General features: G+C 46.5%; 1 protein-coding gene across 1 annotated transcript in view; it reads left to right on the forward strand.

Annotated features, from left to right (window-relative positions):
* The first annotated feature begins 1,749 nt into the window (after positions 1 to 1,749).
* zeb1b (zinc finger E-box binding homeobox 1b) overlaps positions 1,750 to 13,381 on the forward strand; it is a 60,403-nt gene continuing 48,771 nt past the window's right edge. The window contains exon 1 of the mRNA XM_050056393.1: positions 1,750 to 1,861. Coding sequence (XP_049912350.1) covers positions 1,804 to 1,861 — 58 coding nt within the window. The 5' untranslated portion in view covers positions 1,750 to 1,803. The remainder of the gene's footprint in view (positions 1,862 to 13,381) is intronic.

Here is a 13,381-nt window from a genome sequence, read left to right on the forward strand (position 1 = left end):
ACCTCTGACCCAAGGTGGCTCTCAAGATCCTCTGTGACGTCAAAATTGCGGTGAAAATCATGTAATGTGAACTAGGTGCATTTTCTCTATTTTTTCACTTCAAACTTGTGTTCAGTTTGAGCTAATGTTCTTATTTAAATGACATATACTCCATATTTTAATTTGTCAGGTATATTATTGACACACAGTTTCACAGTCTTGTCAATATTCATACATTCAGAGAGGAGAGGATGGCAGAAAAATACCCGTACACCAATTCGACTTCCGTGCACAAAAACAAGAGGGCTCAAAGTGCAAAAAAATAATAATATAAAGATTACAGATTACTTACCAGGTGTGATGAATTGGTCATCTGGTGCCACTGATTGGATGAGAACAACTCTGAGGAGCAGACGCCTGACTCCTAAATCACAATGACCTGTATAATGAGTACTGTATTAATCACAACATCCTCAAATGCCAATGTAGAGCAGAGCATATACAAATGTATAAACAACACAACCATATACAAAAAATAAGTAAAAAAAAAAATAATAATAATAATAAAATAAAAAATAATTCAAAAAATAAAATAAAATAAAATAAAAAATAATTCAAAAAAAATAAAAATAAATAAGAATTAAAAACAAACAAATAAATACAAAATAAAAAAGCCAACACAATAACATTTTCTGACCAAGATATTGATGTAATTATTCCAAAAACACTGATTTTCTCACCCATGTAGACGTCGTTTCACAGCAGCCTTAAGACACCTATTGGTCCACCCACTGAATATCTATGATAGACTAACAGATGGATAGATACCTGTCCTTCCCCTGATGCAGACGGAGACCTGTAGTATATAGAAATAACTGTATGATATTAGCAAGTGTTAGAACTAACCCCACCCATGGTTGTAACATCGCACTTCCATCAGTGTAATTGTAGAAGAAAGGTAAGTCATAGAAAACATCAACAGCTGTTCATTTGTAGCAGAGATGTGCATGTTGTTGTTCATCTCAAATAGTTTTAATAACATTTAACCAAAAGTAAAATGTGTTAGGTTGTTGGGAAATGAGCCAATACAGGTTTTAAAAATGCTATAACCAGGAAATGGTTGAGTAAAGAGTCTCCAACAGCCTCTGATTGGTCCGAAGACATGTCACTAAAAAATGTGAACAATATTGGGAAAAATGGGAATCTTATTTGACTTTGAAGTGATCTGTTTTGTTTGGTGAGTTTTGTTTTGTCCCCCTTGGTGTTGGGACATGTGGGGTGGATGGTGGCTCATGGATGACTGGAAGATTTCTGGATATCCAGGGGTCAAAGTTGGGGATCATGGAGACATTTGTGGTCTTAAGAGATGATCATGGACATGGAGGACCTGTTGTCAGTGGCTCTGCAGTGTAGCCTTGCTTCTTCTTATTTTCTGGGTATTTCACCTTTGCCTGTGATGTCACTGCCCGTTTAAAAATCTGATAAAAAATTAAGTTTAAAAAAACTAGTGTCACCTGGGCTGCTACCTTCACATTCTGCTATAAAGAGACAGAAAACAAACGTCCTGCTTTAAAGCCATGACACATGAGTGCGCGGCAGGGCAGGTACAGCGCGCATGCAGTCATCTCCCTCACTTCCAGTACTTCCTCTGAACGGTGCTGGCAGCGTGGGTCGGGGAGGTGCGGGAAGGTGATGTCGTAAAGCTAAAGTGTCGTAAACCAGGTGCGGAGAAGGGGAGGTGAAGGGGAGGGAGGAGGAGGAGGGGGGAGAGGGGGTGAGAGAGGAGGTGACTCTCCGGCAGCATTTAGACACAACGAAAGGATCATGGCGGATGGCCCCAGGTGTAAGCGCAGAAAGCAGGCGAACCCGAGGAGGAACAACGGTGAGTTAAACTACTCCTTACGCGGAGCTTTCCTGTCAAGGGGACCGTCCAGAGCCTGTTCTGTCTCCCGGTAATTTCACCGGAAACTTTGGCAGCACACAAGTCCGGTTTTTAGCACCAGAAAGTGCTGAGAAGTAGCAAGTGAGCGCTGTATTCCAGCCCTATGTGGTGTACCGTTATACCTGGGTCGCGTCTCTCCCTCCGCCTAGCGGTCCGCTGCACCGGAGACCGTTACACGCACCTCTATGAGTGGACCCGCTTTTGTCTGCACTTTATTCTTCTTTACTCATTTTAAAAACACTTCCACCTTCTTTACACACTTTGCATTCATTGATTTTGCCTCGTTCTGTCGAGTTTGTGAGCCTAACACCAAACTCGGACCTGTTTCAGAGGGGAGCAGGCTACCTGATTGTTATTGCGGACCTCGACACGCTGCTTGTCTTTAACAAACTGGGTTAAAAAACATCAAATATAGGTGTGTTTTTCACCTTAACTAAAGCGGGTGTGCTTTATGTGTGTGAAAGAGGATGAAGTGAACAGTTTGGTGTGTGTTTCTGTCTTTTGCTCACTCATGGCAGGTAGCGATAGGGACACTGTTGCTGCACTAAGGACTCACAAACCCGCATTTTGCCTGTTAAATCCCACCTGCCGTGTACTTGTAATTATCTTTACACCACCGTCGACACATTAACAGTGTTTTAAAGGCAGAAAAAGGACGAAATATTGTGTTGGAGCACGTTTTTTAATTTTTCGCGCAGGTCTCTTTTTCCTCCATTCACCAACTTATTACTTTTAGTCTCGCGCTGCTCGCACACTTCACGTTAAATGAATAGATACATGTTCAAATGTTAAAGTGAGGACAGGAACACGGTTTGGGCAACAGAGGTTCCGGAGAACGAGGGATATCTCACGCGCTGTTTGTGTGAGCTGGGCGAGCGCTGCCCATATAAGGACAGCGGATCCTCAGCAGTCGCGCGCTGGGAATCCTGATTCTTGTAGGACCGTGGTCGCGAGCGAAGCTTAAACACACTCCTGCTGTGTCCTCCTGCTTAATTCTGTTTTTATTTCAACACATATTTTTTTTGTTTTACCAATAATACACAGGGGTATTTAATGTGCGTTTCCGTTTGCGTTTTATCGCGGCGTTAAATATTGTTTAAATGGTTGTAAAGTAGCCAATGGGATTGTTTTTAAGGGAACGATGTCGCTACATTTATTTCCTGTTTGTGTCACAAACATAAATGTTGAGTTTGGTTATATCACGGTGAATTTAAGCGACTTTTTTTGACTTGTCGCCGCCTGTTTTCCCGTTTCAACGCATTATCGTTAGCTGTCGTGAATGAAAGCGACGTTTTTCACTGTTTATAATTATCTGAAGTGTTTTCGTCAACATGTGTTCCGCCAGGGTGACGTTATTTTGTCAAAACAACCCCGGCAGATACCTACGGGATGGATGGATGGACACGCTTAGTAACAGGCGCTACTTTCTTATGTCTGTGCTGCTATAAACAGTGGTCCGTGGGAGGAGACGCGACCAAACGGTGTTTTCTTGCTGTCGTGTGAATTATCAGTGGATACCTGATGACTGATGCGTGTTTTTCTCCCCTGTCATCTCGTCTCTTTACGGGGTGTGTTCGGCTATGCAGGAGCGTGTGTGCAGTTCAGTACGTGCAAGGTGTGGACACACCTTAGATAACGGTCCCTGCTGTCAAGGTGTGGATGTGTGTCAGGCTAGTGGGAGGAAGGGGAGATCTCTACCTGTCATGTGCTGCTGCTTTCTTTTTAACTTAACAGGGTTTTATTAAATGATGCTATTTAAAGTCACATCTTAAAGCAAACAGATGTGCTCCTTGTTACTTTGCCTCATTTGCATTTGCTTTTAAGTCCTCGCTTCCCACCTCCTGGTGATCTGTCATGCAAATCAACATCTCTGCATTTTGATTCCTCGGTGACGTTGCTGTTGCATGCTTTGTTACACTTCGGTCTCCTGAAACCAGCTCCAGCCTTATAACTACTTTTTTATAGTGAGAAAAGTTTCAATAGCCACAGCTCGGGCCTTTTATAATTAAACATGCCCTCAAGTTGTGCCCAGCTTGTTATGGTCAGCGGCTGTGCCAGGTCCCTGGCGAGCAGGGGGGAGCTGAGATCAAGGTGAGCTCCATTCCCCGCTGTAAACAGAGAGAGGTGTTAACAGCCTGCAGGACGACAGGTGTTTGCAATCGGCGGGATACTACAGCTTCCTTTGTCGCTTCTCCCCGCTCAGCTCCCCTAAGGAATAGCAGCCATTCCCTGCAACGGTAATTTAACACAGCAATTTGGGAATAGAGGAATGCGCCCGGTGTTAACATTCTTTGCAAAAATAAACAGGGCTGTGCTGGGACAGCTTTGTGCCCGCGCTCAGGAGCCGGGGCCTGTTTTCGGAGACACTTCTAAATGAGCGTGCACACAGGTAGCTAGGGTTTCTATTTATTTGACAATATTACACGGGTCATTTCTCTCATCCCTTAATCTTCCAGGCCTCCGTCTCTCTGCCTCTCGTTCCGAGGCAAGCTCTCACACACACTTGCACCTTGATGAATCATCCATCAAATAAGGAAAATGAGGTTGTGGGCTTGGCGCTTGGCAGCAGCTCATGTAATGTTGAAGAGCATGTTTATTGGCCTGGTAAAACTATACTTAAACTAAACTTAGTGCCCTGGACTCTCTCACTGTGTCGAGAAACTATTGAATACAACCACATGCTGTAAGTTTGTGGGAGAACAATAAAAAACAAGGGTGTATAGCTGCAGCTACAGTTTGTTAGGCGAAACAAGTGGTGTTTTGGGCTGAGGGCTTCGGAGGAGGTGGGGATTGGCTCTGTGGCTCCACATGCCACTTCAGTGTTTTAAAGGACATCTGTTTACATTTAAAAGGTCCACCCCTGTTGTGTGAAGAGTTGAGCAGAGGAGGAAATTTTTCATTTATCTCACTGCTTTTCACCAACTTCCTCAGCAGCTTCATTTAAAAGTGCCAAGTAAGAAGAAAATCCCCACCCCCCCCTCCTCCCTCCGTCCTCGCCTCCGCTCTCTCCCCTCTCACTCCTCCTTCCAGAGCTCGTCCTTTATGTCGCGGGGGTTAAGACACAGTAGCCAGGGGTGCTGTTGATTGCCCCCTGACCTAGGCACCCATGCGTGCCTAGAGTATGACTTCACTTTCCCCCCCTGTGCCATTGTGAGGCTTCCAGCATGTCCAATTGTGTTTGTGTTAAAGTCTGTTCAATGAAAGGGGAAGAGAGGAGGTGGAGGTGGAGGAGGAGGAGGGGGAGCTTTTTCTCCGCTCCCTCCTTCTCTCCGTCCGTTCCTCCCTGACCCCTTAAACTGTGGGCTCCATGTTCCCTGTGGAGCCGAGAGGGGGGATGGAGAGAGTTGGTGAGAAGCAACCGAGGTGACTAAAGAATTTTACAACAGGTGACAAGTGAGGGGACTGGTGCTGGCAGATGAAAAGCATGACACACATGGAAGCTATCTCCCAGAGCTGTGTGGCTTTTAGGGTCAAGACTATGTTTTGCACAAGCATCAGCAAAACTAACTCAAAGCATATTTTAGACCTCACGCAGGTAAAAGTCCCAACTTTTTACTTGTTTGTTTCTTAACTGAATAAAAGTGTCTTCATCCCTAAGCATGTCCATCAGGGTGGGAAAAGGCCTGTCCTCATCTGACCATTCAGGGGAATTAAAATTATGTGATGTACGACCACACTCCCACCTCTGTTAAGGCAGCTTAATGATTAGCTGCTCCCATGGAGGCTGAGAGCATTAGCCTATAAAAAGGTGCTCTCCCTTCGTAAAGCAGGAGTTTTAAACCCAGAGTCAGTTTCAGTAACCCCCTTAACTGCGCTTGGATGTGCTTTATTGGGGTTTGTGTGGCTGAATGCTTAAATGAACCATTGTGTGTTCGGGCTTTAGTGAGAAAGCCTGAGGAGAAAGAGCCTAGTTACCTTTGCAGTTTGCCTGCTCTACCTCATACACTTTCAGTGGCAGAAGAAAAGGCCCATTCAGCGGGCCCGGCATGGGGAGGGAGAGCCCTTTTCACACTCGGCTTGTGGGAAACTTCTCCTCCATACTGTGCATGCCATTTGCATATGACCCATTCTTTTCCCAAAGGTCCCCGTGAGGGAGGAATCCGCGGAACGTTTGCAGAATTCATCAAATCCCTCTCTCACGCAGCCCTCGGGCCCTCAAGAGCCTGCTTTGCAGTGCTCTGTTTGACATTTTTGTCTTGGAAATGTAGCTTACGCTTGCGTCACGCTCGCTCGCTTTAAAGCTAACGCCGACGCATCCCCGTGGCATTTATGTCCCGTGTATTTTAAAGTGGCAATGTGCTACCCGGTGTGCTATTTTTAATGTCAGGGTGAAGGCTTAATTTGGCACAGCAGGCAGGAGTTTCCCCAGATCCCCAGCATGGGCCATGAGGGGTCCATCTGCATGACAGGACAATGTGATGGGGCCGCACGCCTTGGAGGCTCCCTAACTGACGCTGACGCAGCCATCCGCAGATCGCCAACACTCTCCCTGAATAGGACAAAAATATTGAGCATGGGGGTGATACAGGGGCGAGGCGGTGGGAGCTTGTAGCGACGCGCCAGCTCAGTGAACTGAACAAAAACACAACCGTTGCTCCGGATCAAAACACGGCCCCCCAGAATAGCAGCGTAAATATCATTTAGCTACTGTAGTAACCAGGACTGCTGCCTTGATGTGACACAACATGTGGAGCGGCAGCCATAGTGACGTGCATGTTGCTACTGAGTGAGTTGTCTGCAACAGCCTCGACCTTAAACACTGATAGTGACACAGAGAGTGGTGTAGGCAAGGTATTTGTTGCAGTGCAATGTAGGGAGGAGAGCTCAGTTAAGTGTATCATGTAAACCAACTGAGCAGAAAAGCCTCCTCTCCTCTCCTGACTCCAGAGCAGTGAGTCATGGGCAGACAGGTGTGTTCGCAGGACGACTTCAACCTCACAAACTCTGCTCTTTTCTTCATTTCTTTCACATTAACTGTCCCTCGTTCCCTCTTGGTCTCTCCCTCCCTCTCAGCCCCTCCTCACAAGTGTGGGCGTGAGAGATAATATTCTCGGGTAGTGTGTATACTTGAGGGAGAGATTACCTCTAAATTGCCATCCTGGTGGAGGTAAATATTGTGTATGGTGTGCCCGGCGCTGCTTGCTGATGTGTGTTTTTAATCATGTATTTGGTGGCGGCTCTTCAGGTCCACAGTGAGTCCCTTTGGGTCTGTGTGCAAACCCCTCCTTGCCCCCCCTCCATCATCACCACCACCTCCTTCTTTCCCTTCCCGCCCATCCATCCCCTCCCCTCCCTTGTGGTCCTCAGTGGAGCGGTTAATGAAAAAGACTGGACTGACACAATAGGCAGAAGGCGGGCCCGGTAAGGGGCTCTTACGCCAGCTTGTGTTTATGGCAGAAACTCATCAGGGCAAACCTCTGTTGTAGCTTCTCTTCAGACCACCTGACTGTCAGTTTGTGTCTTTTGTCATTGTCTTTTTGACACACACATCGGATATCTAGTCCCTTTTAAATGCGCTTGACCTAACGATGGTCCCACAGTGTCTCTGTCTACAGGGATGAAATTAGATGACATCAGATGAGGAGTAATCCGCTGCCATGTATTGTGCTTTGAACACAGCCTAGTGGCTGGCTTTTTGCCAGCCTGTTATGATGACCATATTGATTTTCCTCTCCGTAGCACACAGAACTGATAATGGCCCTCCTGAGGGGGGACACATTCATATTCACATACTGATTCCAGTTGCACAGCCTGACTGTGATGTGACTGACAAATCAAGTGCCCCTCTGTCCCCCCAATTCTGTGCATTCAGCTAGCTAGGCTAGGCTAGCCCCCGTGACAGCTCCGGCCAAAAAAAAAAAAACCTTAGTCACCCTGTTTGTTAGTCAGAGAGAAGGCCGGCTGCTATGTTGAATGTCAACATGGATAAACATCCACACAGGATTAATGAGAGGAGAATGGTCAGCCTGAAAACAGAGGGGAGGGCAGAATGGAGGGAGGCATGGAGCATCCGCATCGCCCCATTTAACTCATGAGTGTTTTGTTGGGCTCCCCATGACCCCGCTAGTGTGACCTAACCCAAGGAGGCAGCCAAGCCGAGACACACTCGCCGACTGTTGTAAGAGAAGAGTTACAGTGTGTGTTTGTGAATGGAAAATATAAAACTGCAACCTGGACTAGTTTCACAAAGTGTCATCAGAGAGAATTAAAGACAAATAAAAGTTTTTTTAAATTCTATACTTAGGTCAAAATAGACATTGACTGTATGTCCTAAGTGTGTTCGGTCAGTTGTATATTTGTCCTCTTACCTGTAGTGCTGTTTATCAAAGCTCTCTGCCTTCTCAGTAGTGTAAGGGAACTAGATAGCACTCGGCTTGCGGTGCACAAAGCAATGTCTCTTTCCAGAAATCATGGCCTGATTACTCAAGATAATCCACAGACCTTGTTGTGAGCAGTTTCATGTAGGAACTATTTTCTGTCTACCAAACCACACCTGCCAACTGTATCACCGTGCAGAAGGAAGCGTGCATCTACTCATGAACAAGAGGCTTGTGACAGCATGACATGTAAACATTAATGGGGTCCTCCTCAGCTGAGGTTTAACATTAGTTAGCTCAGTGGTGCTAGGTGAGCTAGCAGTAGATGCACGCTTCCTTCTGCACAGTGATACAGTCGGAGGGTGTAGTTCGGTAGACAGAAAATAGTACCTACAATTAAAAAGCTCACAAAAAGGTCACGATTACTGTATTTTTTTGGCGCTGTGTGCACAGCGAGTCAAGTTCCATTTAGTTCCATTAGGTTTGAGAGAAGGCAGACATCTCTACGGATGATATCTCCGAAACTCAGCAACTCACATCAAGAAAATCTAGACTGATTACTAGCTCTTAAGGTAAGAGGAAGAATATGTGTTTTCAATTCTGGGGTGAACTGTCCCTTTAAGTTCCTCCTTAAGGAGACTCAATAGCTGTCACTGTGTGATGCATTCATCCACATCAGTGCTTTAAAAACAGTTTATTCCCTCGTCTACCACCTGAGTGTCATAATTCCTTCTACTTATCTTACGCGTTGCTTTAAAATGTAGTTTGTGTCACATTTAAACTTTTGGATTTGTTGCCGTGCTCTTGTTCAACCCTTAAATTCAGTCCGTCTATCCCACAAGCACCTGTGATAGACGATCGACCCCCTCCGAGAGCAAAGTACACAGTGCAGTTTTTACATTAGCTACAGCTCTGGGAACTGGAATTAAGCCAGTGACCTTTGACCTGTCTCGGCCCACCTGTCCTGGCTCAGCTCACCGCTGCCAGCGTTCAGGTGTTTACAGTCCAAACACACTGGGGCCTCCCCGAGCACACTCCATAAATACATGTGTGTGGGTGTAATGTGTGTGTAGCAGGTATCGAAGGGAGTAGGTACCCTCGGATCGCCGCAGCCAGGCGATCATACATCTGTCCTCTTACTCATGCTGACAGGGTCCTCCCCTCTCTCGTTACACTGGCGCCGGCGCTTTTGCCTGCAGGTCAATGAAGCATGGCCTTTAATTGATCATGTTTGGAGTTGTACGACACTATCAATTAGTCCGTGCTCATCACTTATTTGTTTGTTTTGTGCTAGTGTTCCCTTCATAACACCCATCATTAGTCGTATGATCTGTTAGCTGCATGCCAGTGCACTTACAGCATCAACAAAGCCACACGCTATTGCCCCTCCATCAGGTACCCGCCTCCACCTTCCTTCTGTGACCCTCTGATTCTCCTTTTCTCATAAAGTGTCTCGCTCTTTGGCTCCGTCTTCAGCTCTATGTATTCTTTCCTTTTTGCTGTCTCTTTCCCTCCCGCTCCTCTCTGGCAGCTGCCTTGGCTCTGATTCTCCAACACCAGCAGGTGCTGTAGGCATGCAGCAATTCAGCTATACAGCGCTCATAAATAACACCTGACAAAAGTATGAGAGAGCCAGGGCTACAGCCAGAGTGAGAGGCAGAGATTGAAAGTTTCCTCTGGCAGGAGAACAGGGTGTGGCTCACGGTCAAACGCTGGCCTTCTCAAGAACAGAACAGAAAGAGAAAATGTGAGTGAGTCGCAGAGAAAAGAGGAGGAATGTGAGCGTTCTTTCACTGTAAATGTTTGAATGTGTTTCCTGTTCTTCTGAAGTTTGCACCTCTCCTCAATGCCAACTTTTCCATAAACCTCTTTCATGCAAATTTCCAGTAAATGGATCTTTTAAAACACAAGGCCAGCACTAAGTGACTGGTTAAGCAGGAACTTGAATTTGAAGGAAGGGAGCGTTATCTTTTCTGTAATTAGGATGTAAGAGCTTGGAACAATGTTAATTGTGCTCTAAAAGCAAATGAAGAGGTCAGGAAAGAAATTATATGCACACTTTTATAATCATCATCAGTAATGAACCAGCACTCGGAATAAATGAACCCATAAATCAGCCCCGATCAAGGACTATTAATGAACACGGCTCAAAATCAAATCCGCGCTGTCTCTTTGTCATTTTATGCTCTTCAAATCCAACAACGCCAGACACACATCCTGTCTCATCAGAAGCTATCGATCAGCCACTCAGGGCGAAGGTTAGTTTGTCATTTTCTCCCGCCTCACCGTGAACAAAACCAGGAAGTGTGTGAGAGATTACGGCCCAGGATGCAACCTGAAAGCCCCTTTATCTCTGTGAAAACAAGAGGCTTCCTGCGGTCCTGCTCCCCATCCAGGCCGCCTCCCCCTCCTTCACCTACCCGGCCCCCAGCACCTGTGGCAGCCTATTTAAGGCTCCTCATCAGGGGCTGCGGAGAGACCACAAACCGGGGCCGAAAACATGAAAGCCTGGGAAAAGAATCCACGCCATTGCTGAGCTGTGGGCCCGTCTGTTTCACACCACAGAGGGCAAAGAAAAACAGCATCTCTTTTCAGACACAGTAAAAAGATTTGGCTCTGTGAATTTAAGGGTGAGCCGAGGAACGAAAGGTCGGTTGTTGTTGTTTCTTTTGCAGAGAGTGCCTGGGCTCAGTATGACACATGAAGAGAAAATAGTCCTTTCCTGTTTGCCTGTCACGTCAGTGTCGTTCTTATGAGGAAGTTCAAGACTTAAATTGGCCGCATTTATGCGCTTCTTTTTTTTTATTGTTCAGCTTCAGTGAAACAGCCCAATCCTCCTCTCCACATAAACACAAGATTCCACCTCTCATGTGGTATTTCTGATGAGTAAGCATCAAAATCTTGTTGGTCACCTAATGTTGTGTTGTTAACCCAAAGCCTCAGCCATAGAAAACACTCCCTTGCTCCTTTGAGTTGCTGCCACAGCTGGCAAGGGTGGTTTGTCTTGACAGTAGCCTGCGTTGAATTTCAATGACCCCCCGTCCTCCCCCTGGTCTTATTATGCCATCGCTGCTAACTGGCTCCTATTCACTGCAGTGTCCTGACTTCCCAAAGGGGCCTAGATAAACAAGGGCTATTCAGTCACTGAAAAGCCCGCCCCCCTGCCAGCCTCGGTCTCTCCTTGTTTCAGTGCCAGGCTGCAGCGCGTCTCGCTCGCCACCGACGCCAGCAGCAGTGGGCGCCGTGCCATCGATTCTTCTGCACCACACAGCACACTTTCAGAGAGATTAAACTTAGACTTAACTGTGATGACTGATAAACGGCTGCCGCTAATGTAACGCATGAACGATGAGGGATGCCTGCGTGCGTGGATGTCTCTGCGTTACTGTGTGTGAAAGAGGGAGCAGTTATCTGTAGGTGTGGCGTGGTGTGATGTTGCAGGCCAAGCCGACTTCCTGTTGTTATAGTCCGTCAGGGAGATCAGGGGTGGGGGATGCTCCCATGAGACTACCCCGTGAGAGTCACATGGTCTGGCTGCAATGCATTTAAAGGCCATGTTTTTGAGTCTCTCTCTGCGTGTGTGTGTGTGTGTGTGTGTGTGTGTGTGTGTGTGTGGCTCGGCATGTTAAGCGCTGTTTGTGAGTGCATTCCTGACCTCCACCTGAATCCTGACCCGAGGGTGAACTGCCTCTTCCTCTACTTTTTTGTTTCATTTTCTGCCCTTCCCTCCATCCTTCCTCCTAATCAACAGATCTCAGAGGAAAACCACACATCTCCCCAGGGTGCCTCTCTCGCTCTCTCTCTATCTCTCCTAACCAGATGTTTAAAGGCTGTTTGTTTGTTTATCCAACGGAAGTCACTTTGATTGATGCCTCCCATAAAACTGTGTCGGCACGCTGATGCCACATACCTCTGTATTAGAGTAAAATCATTTAAAGGGAGAATGGTATAAACCGGGCAGGTAAATTGCATCAGCGGCCCTTGTGGTTGAAGCGATCACAGACGTCTCTGTGATCGCTGGCGACTGTGCACCATTGGTAAGCAAAAGGGACAGTGTCCCTCAGACCGTAATGGCCCTCCTGTTGTCCAGCCCACCTCCATCATTCCCTGACTCGCCAGCTAATTTAAAGCAGTGCCCTTCTAATCGAATGGCTGTCTGATAAATCTATGAATCAGGACAGATGTCCGGCGCGGTGTGGCAGTGACACAGCGTCTAGACGGGCTGAGAGGTGAGCAGACGACTCCAACGTGATTCAGATCCAAAGGGACCTCATCCCCTGCGCTTGCCTTTACTCGGCCGGTCGTGTCTGCTGATTGCATTTTAACCAAATCTGTCTCACCTGAGCATCTCAGGGTCAAGTCCTCAGGAGGACAGACAGGGAGAGTTTCTCAGGACAGTTTGGATTATCATGGACACACACACATTGATTCTAAAGTGCACCCTCAGAAATAATATCAACTGAAGCGTGCATTATGGTAACAAGGTGACATGCGTGTGTTTGGGTCAGGCTTTATCTAACCCTCCTCTCAGGAAAAGGCCCAGGGCTGAATTCCACCTAATAATTGTATTGCCCCGTGACAGATAACATTGATGTAAAGCTGTTTATTGTTGGTGATGAGTCTATTGAACCCAGTCATGCTCTGTCCCGTGTCCTTGGGGAGCTTATCCCTCAGGCAGGGCTGCTTGTGTTTTTATTAAAACCCAGGTTTAAATGGAGCAGGTCCTCTGATCGACAAGCAGATTAACCAACTAATAAAACATACATCACGATATATAGAGAGGCCCCCTCTGAGACTGCGGCTATTAATATACAAATATGGAGGATTACTGTCTGCTTGTCTCCATGGCCGTGGAGAGGGGATTAGGGTCCTGGTCCAGACAGATTGGATTTAATGTGTGTGTAAGACTAAACGATTGCTGTACTACAAAGCCCTTATGTATGCGCAGACTGATCTCTGCTCTCAGGCTGAGACGTTCTAACATCCTGTTTGTGGATCACTTACATGCATTACATCTGTGTGTCAGCTCTGACATGTGAAGAAAGAATTATTATTTATCTTCTGTTTTGATGTGTCACACCAGCTAGTTAGTCATCTGCTACATTTTTGTGCTCCACAGCCTGTACTAACCTTATTTTTAGTA

Source organism: Epinephelus moara, chromosome 11 (genome assembly GCF_006386435.1).
Source record: "Epinephelus moara isolate mb chromosome 11, YSFRI_EMoa_1.0, whole genome shotgun sequence".
NCBI lineage: Eukaryota > Metazoa > Chordata > Actinopteri > Perciformes > Serranidae > Epinephelus > Epinephelus moara.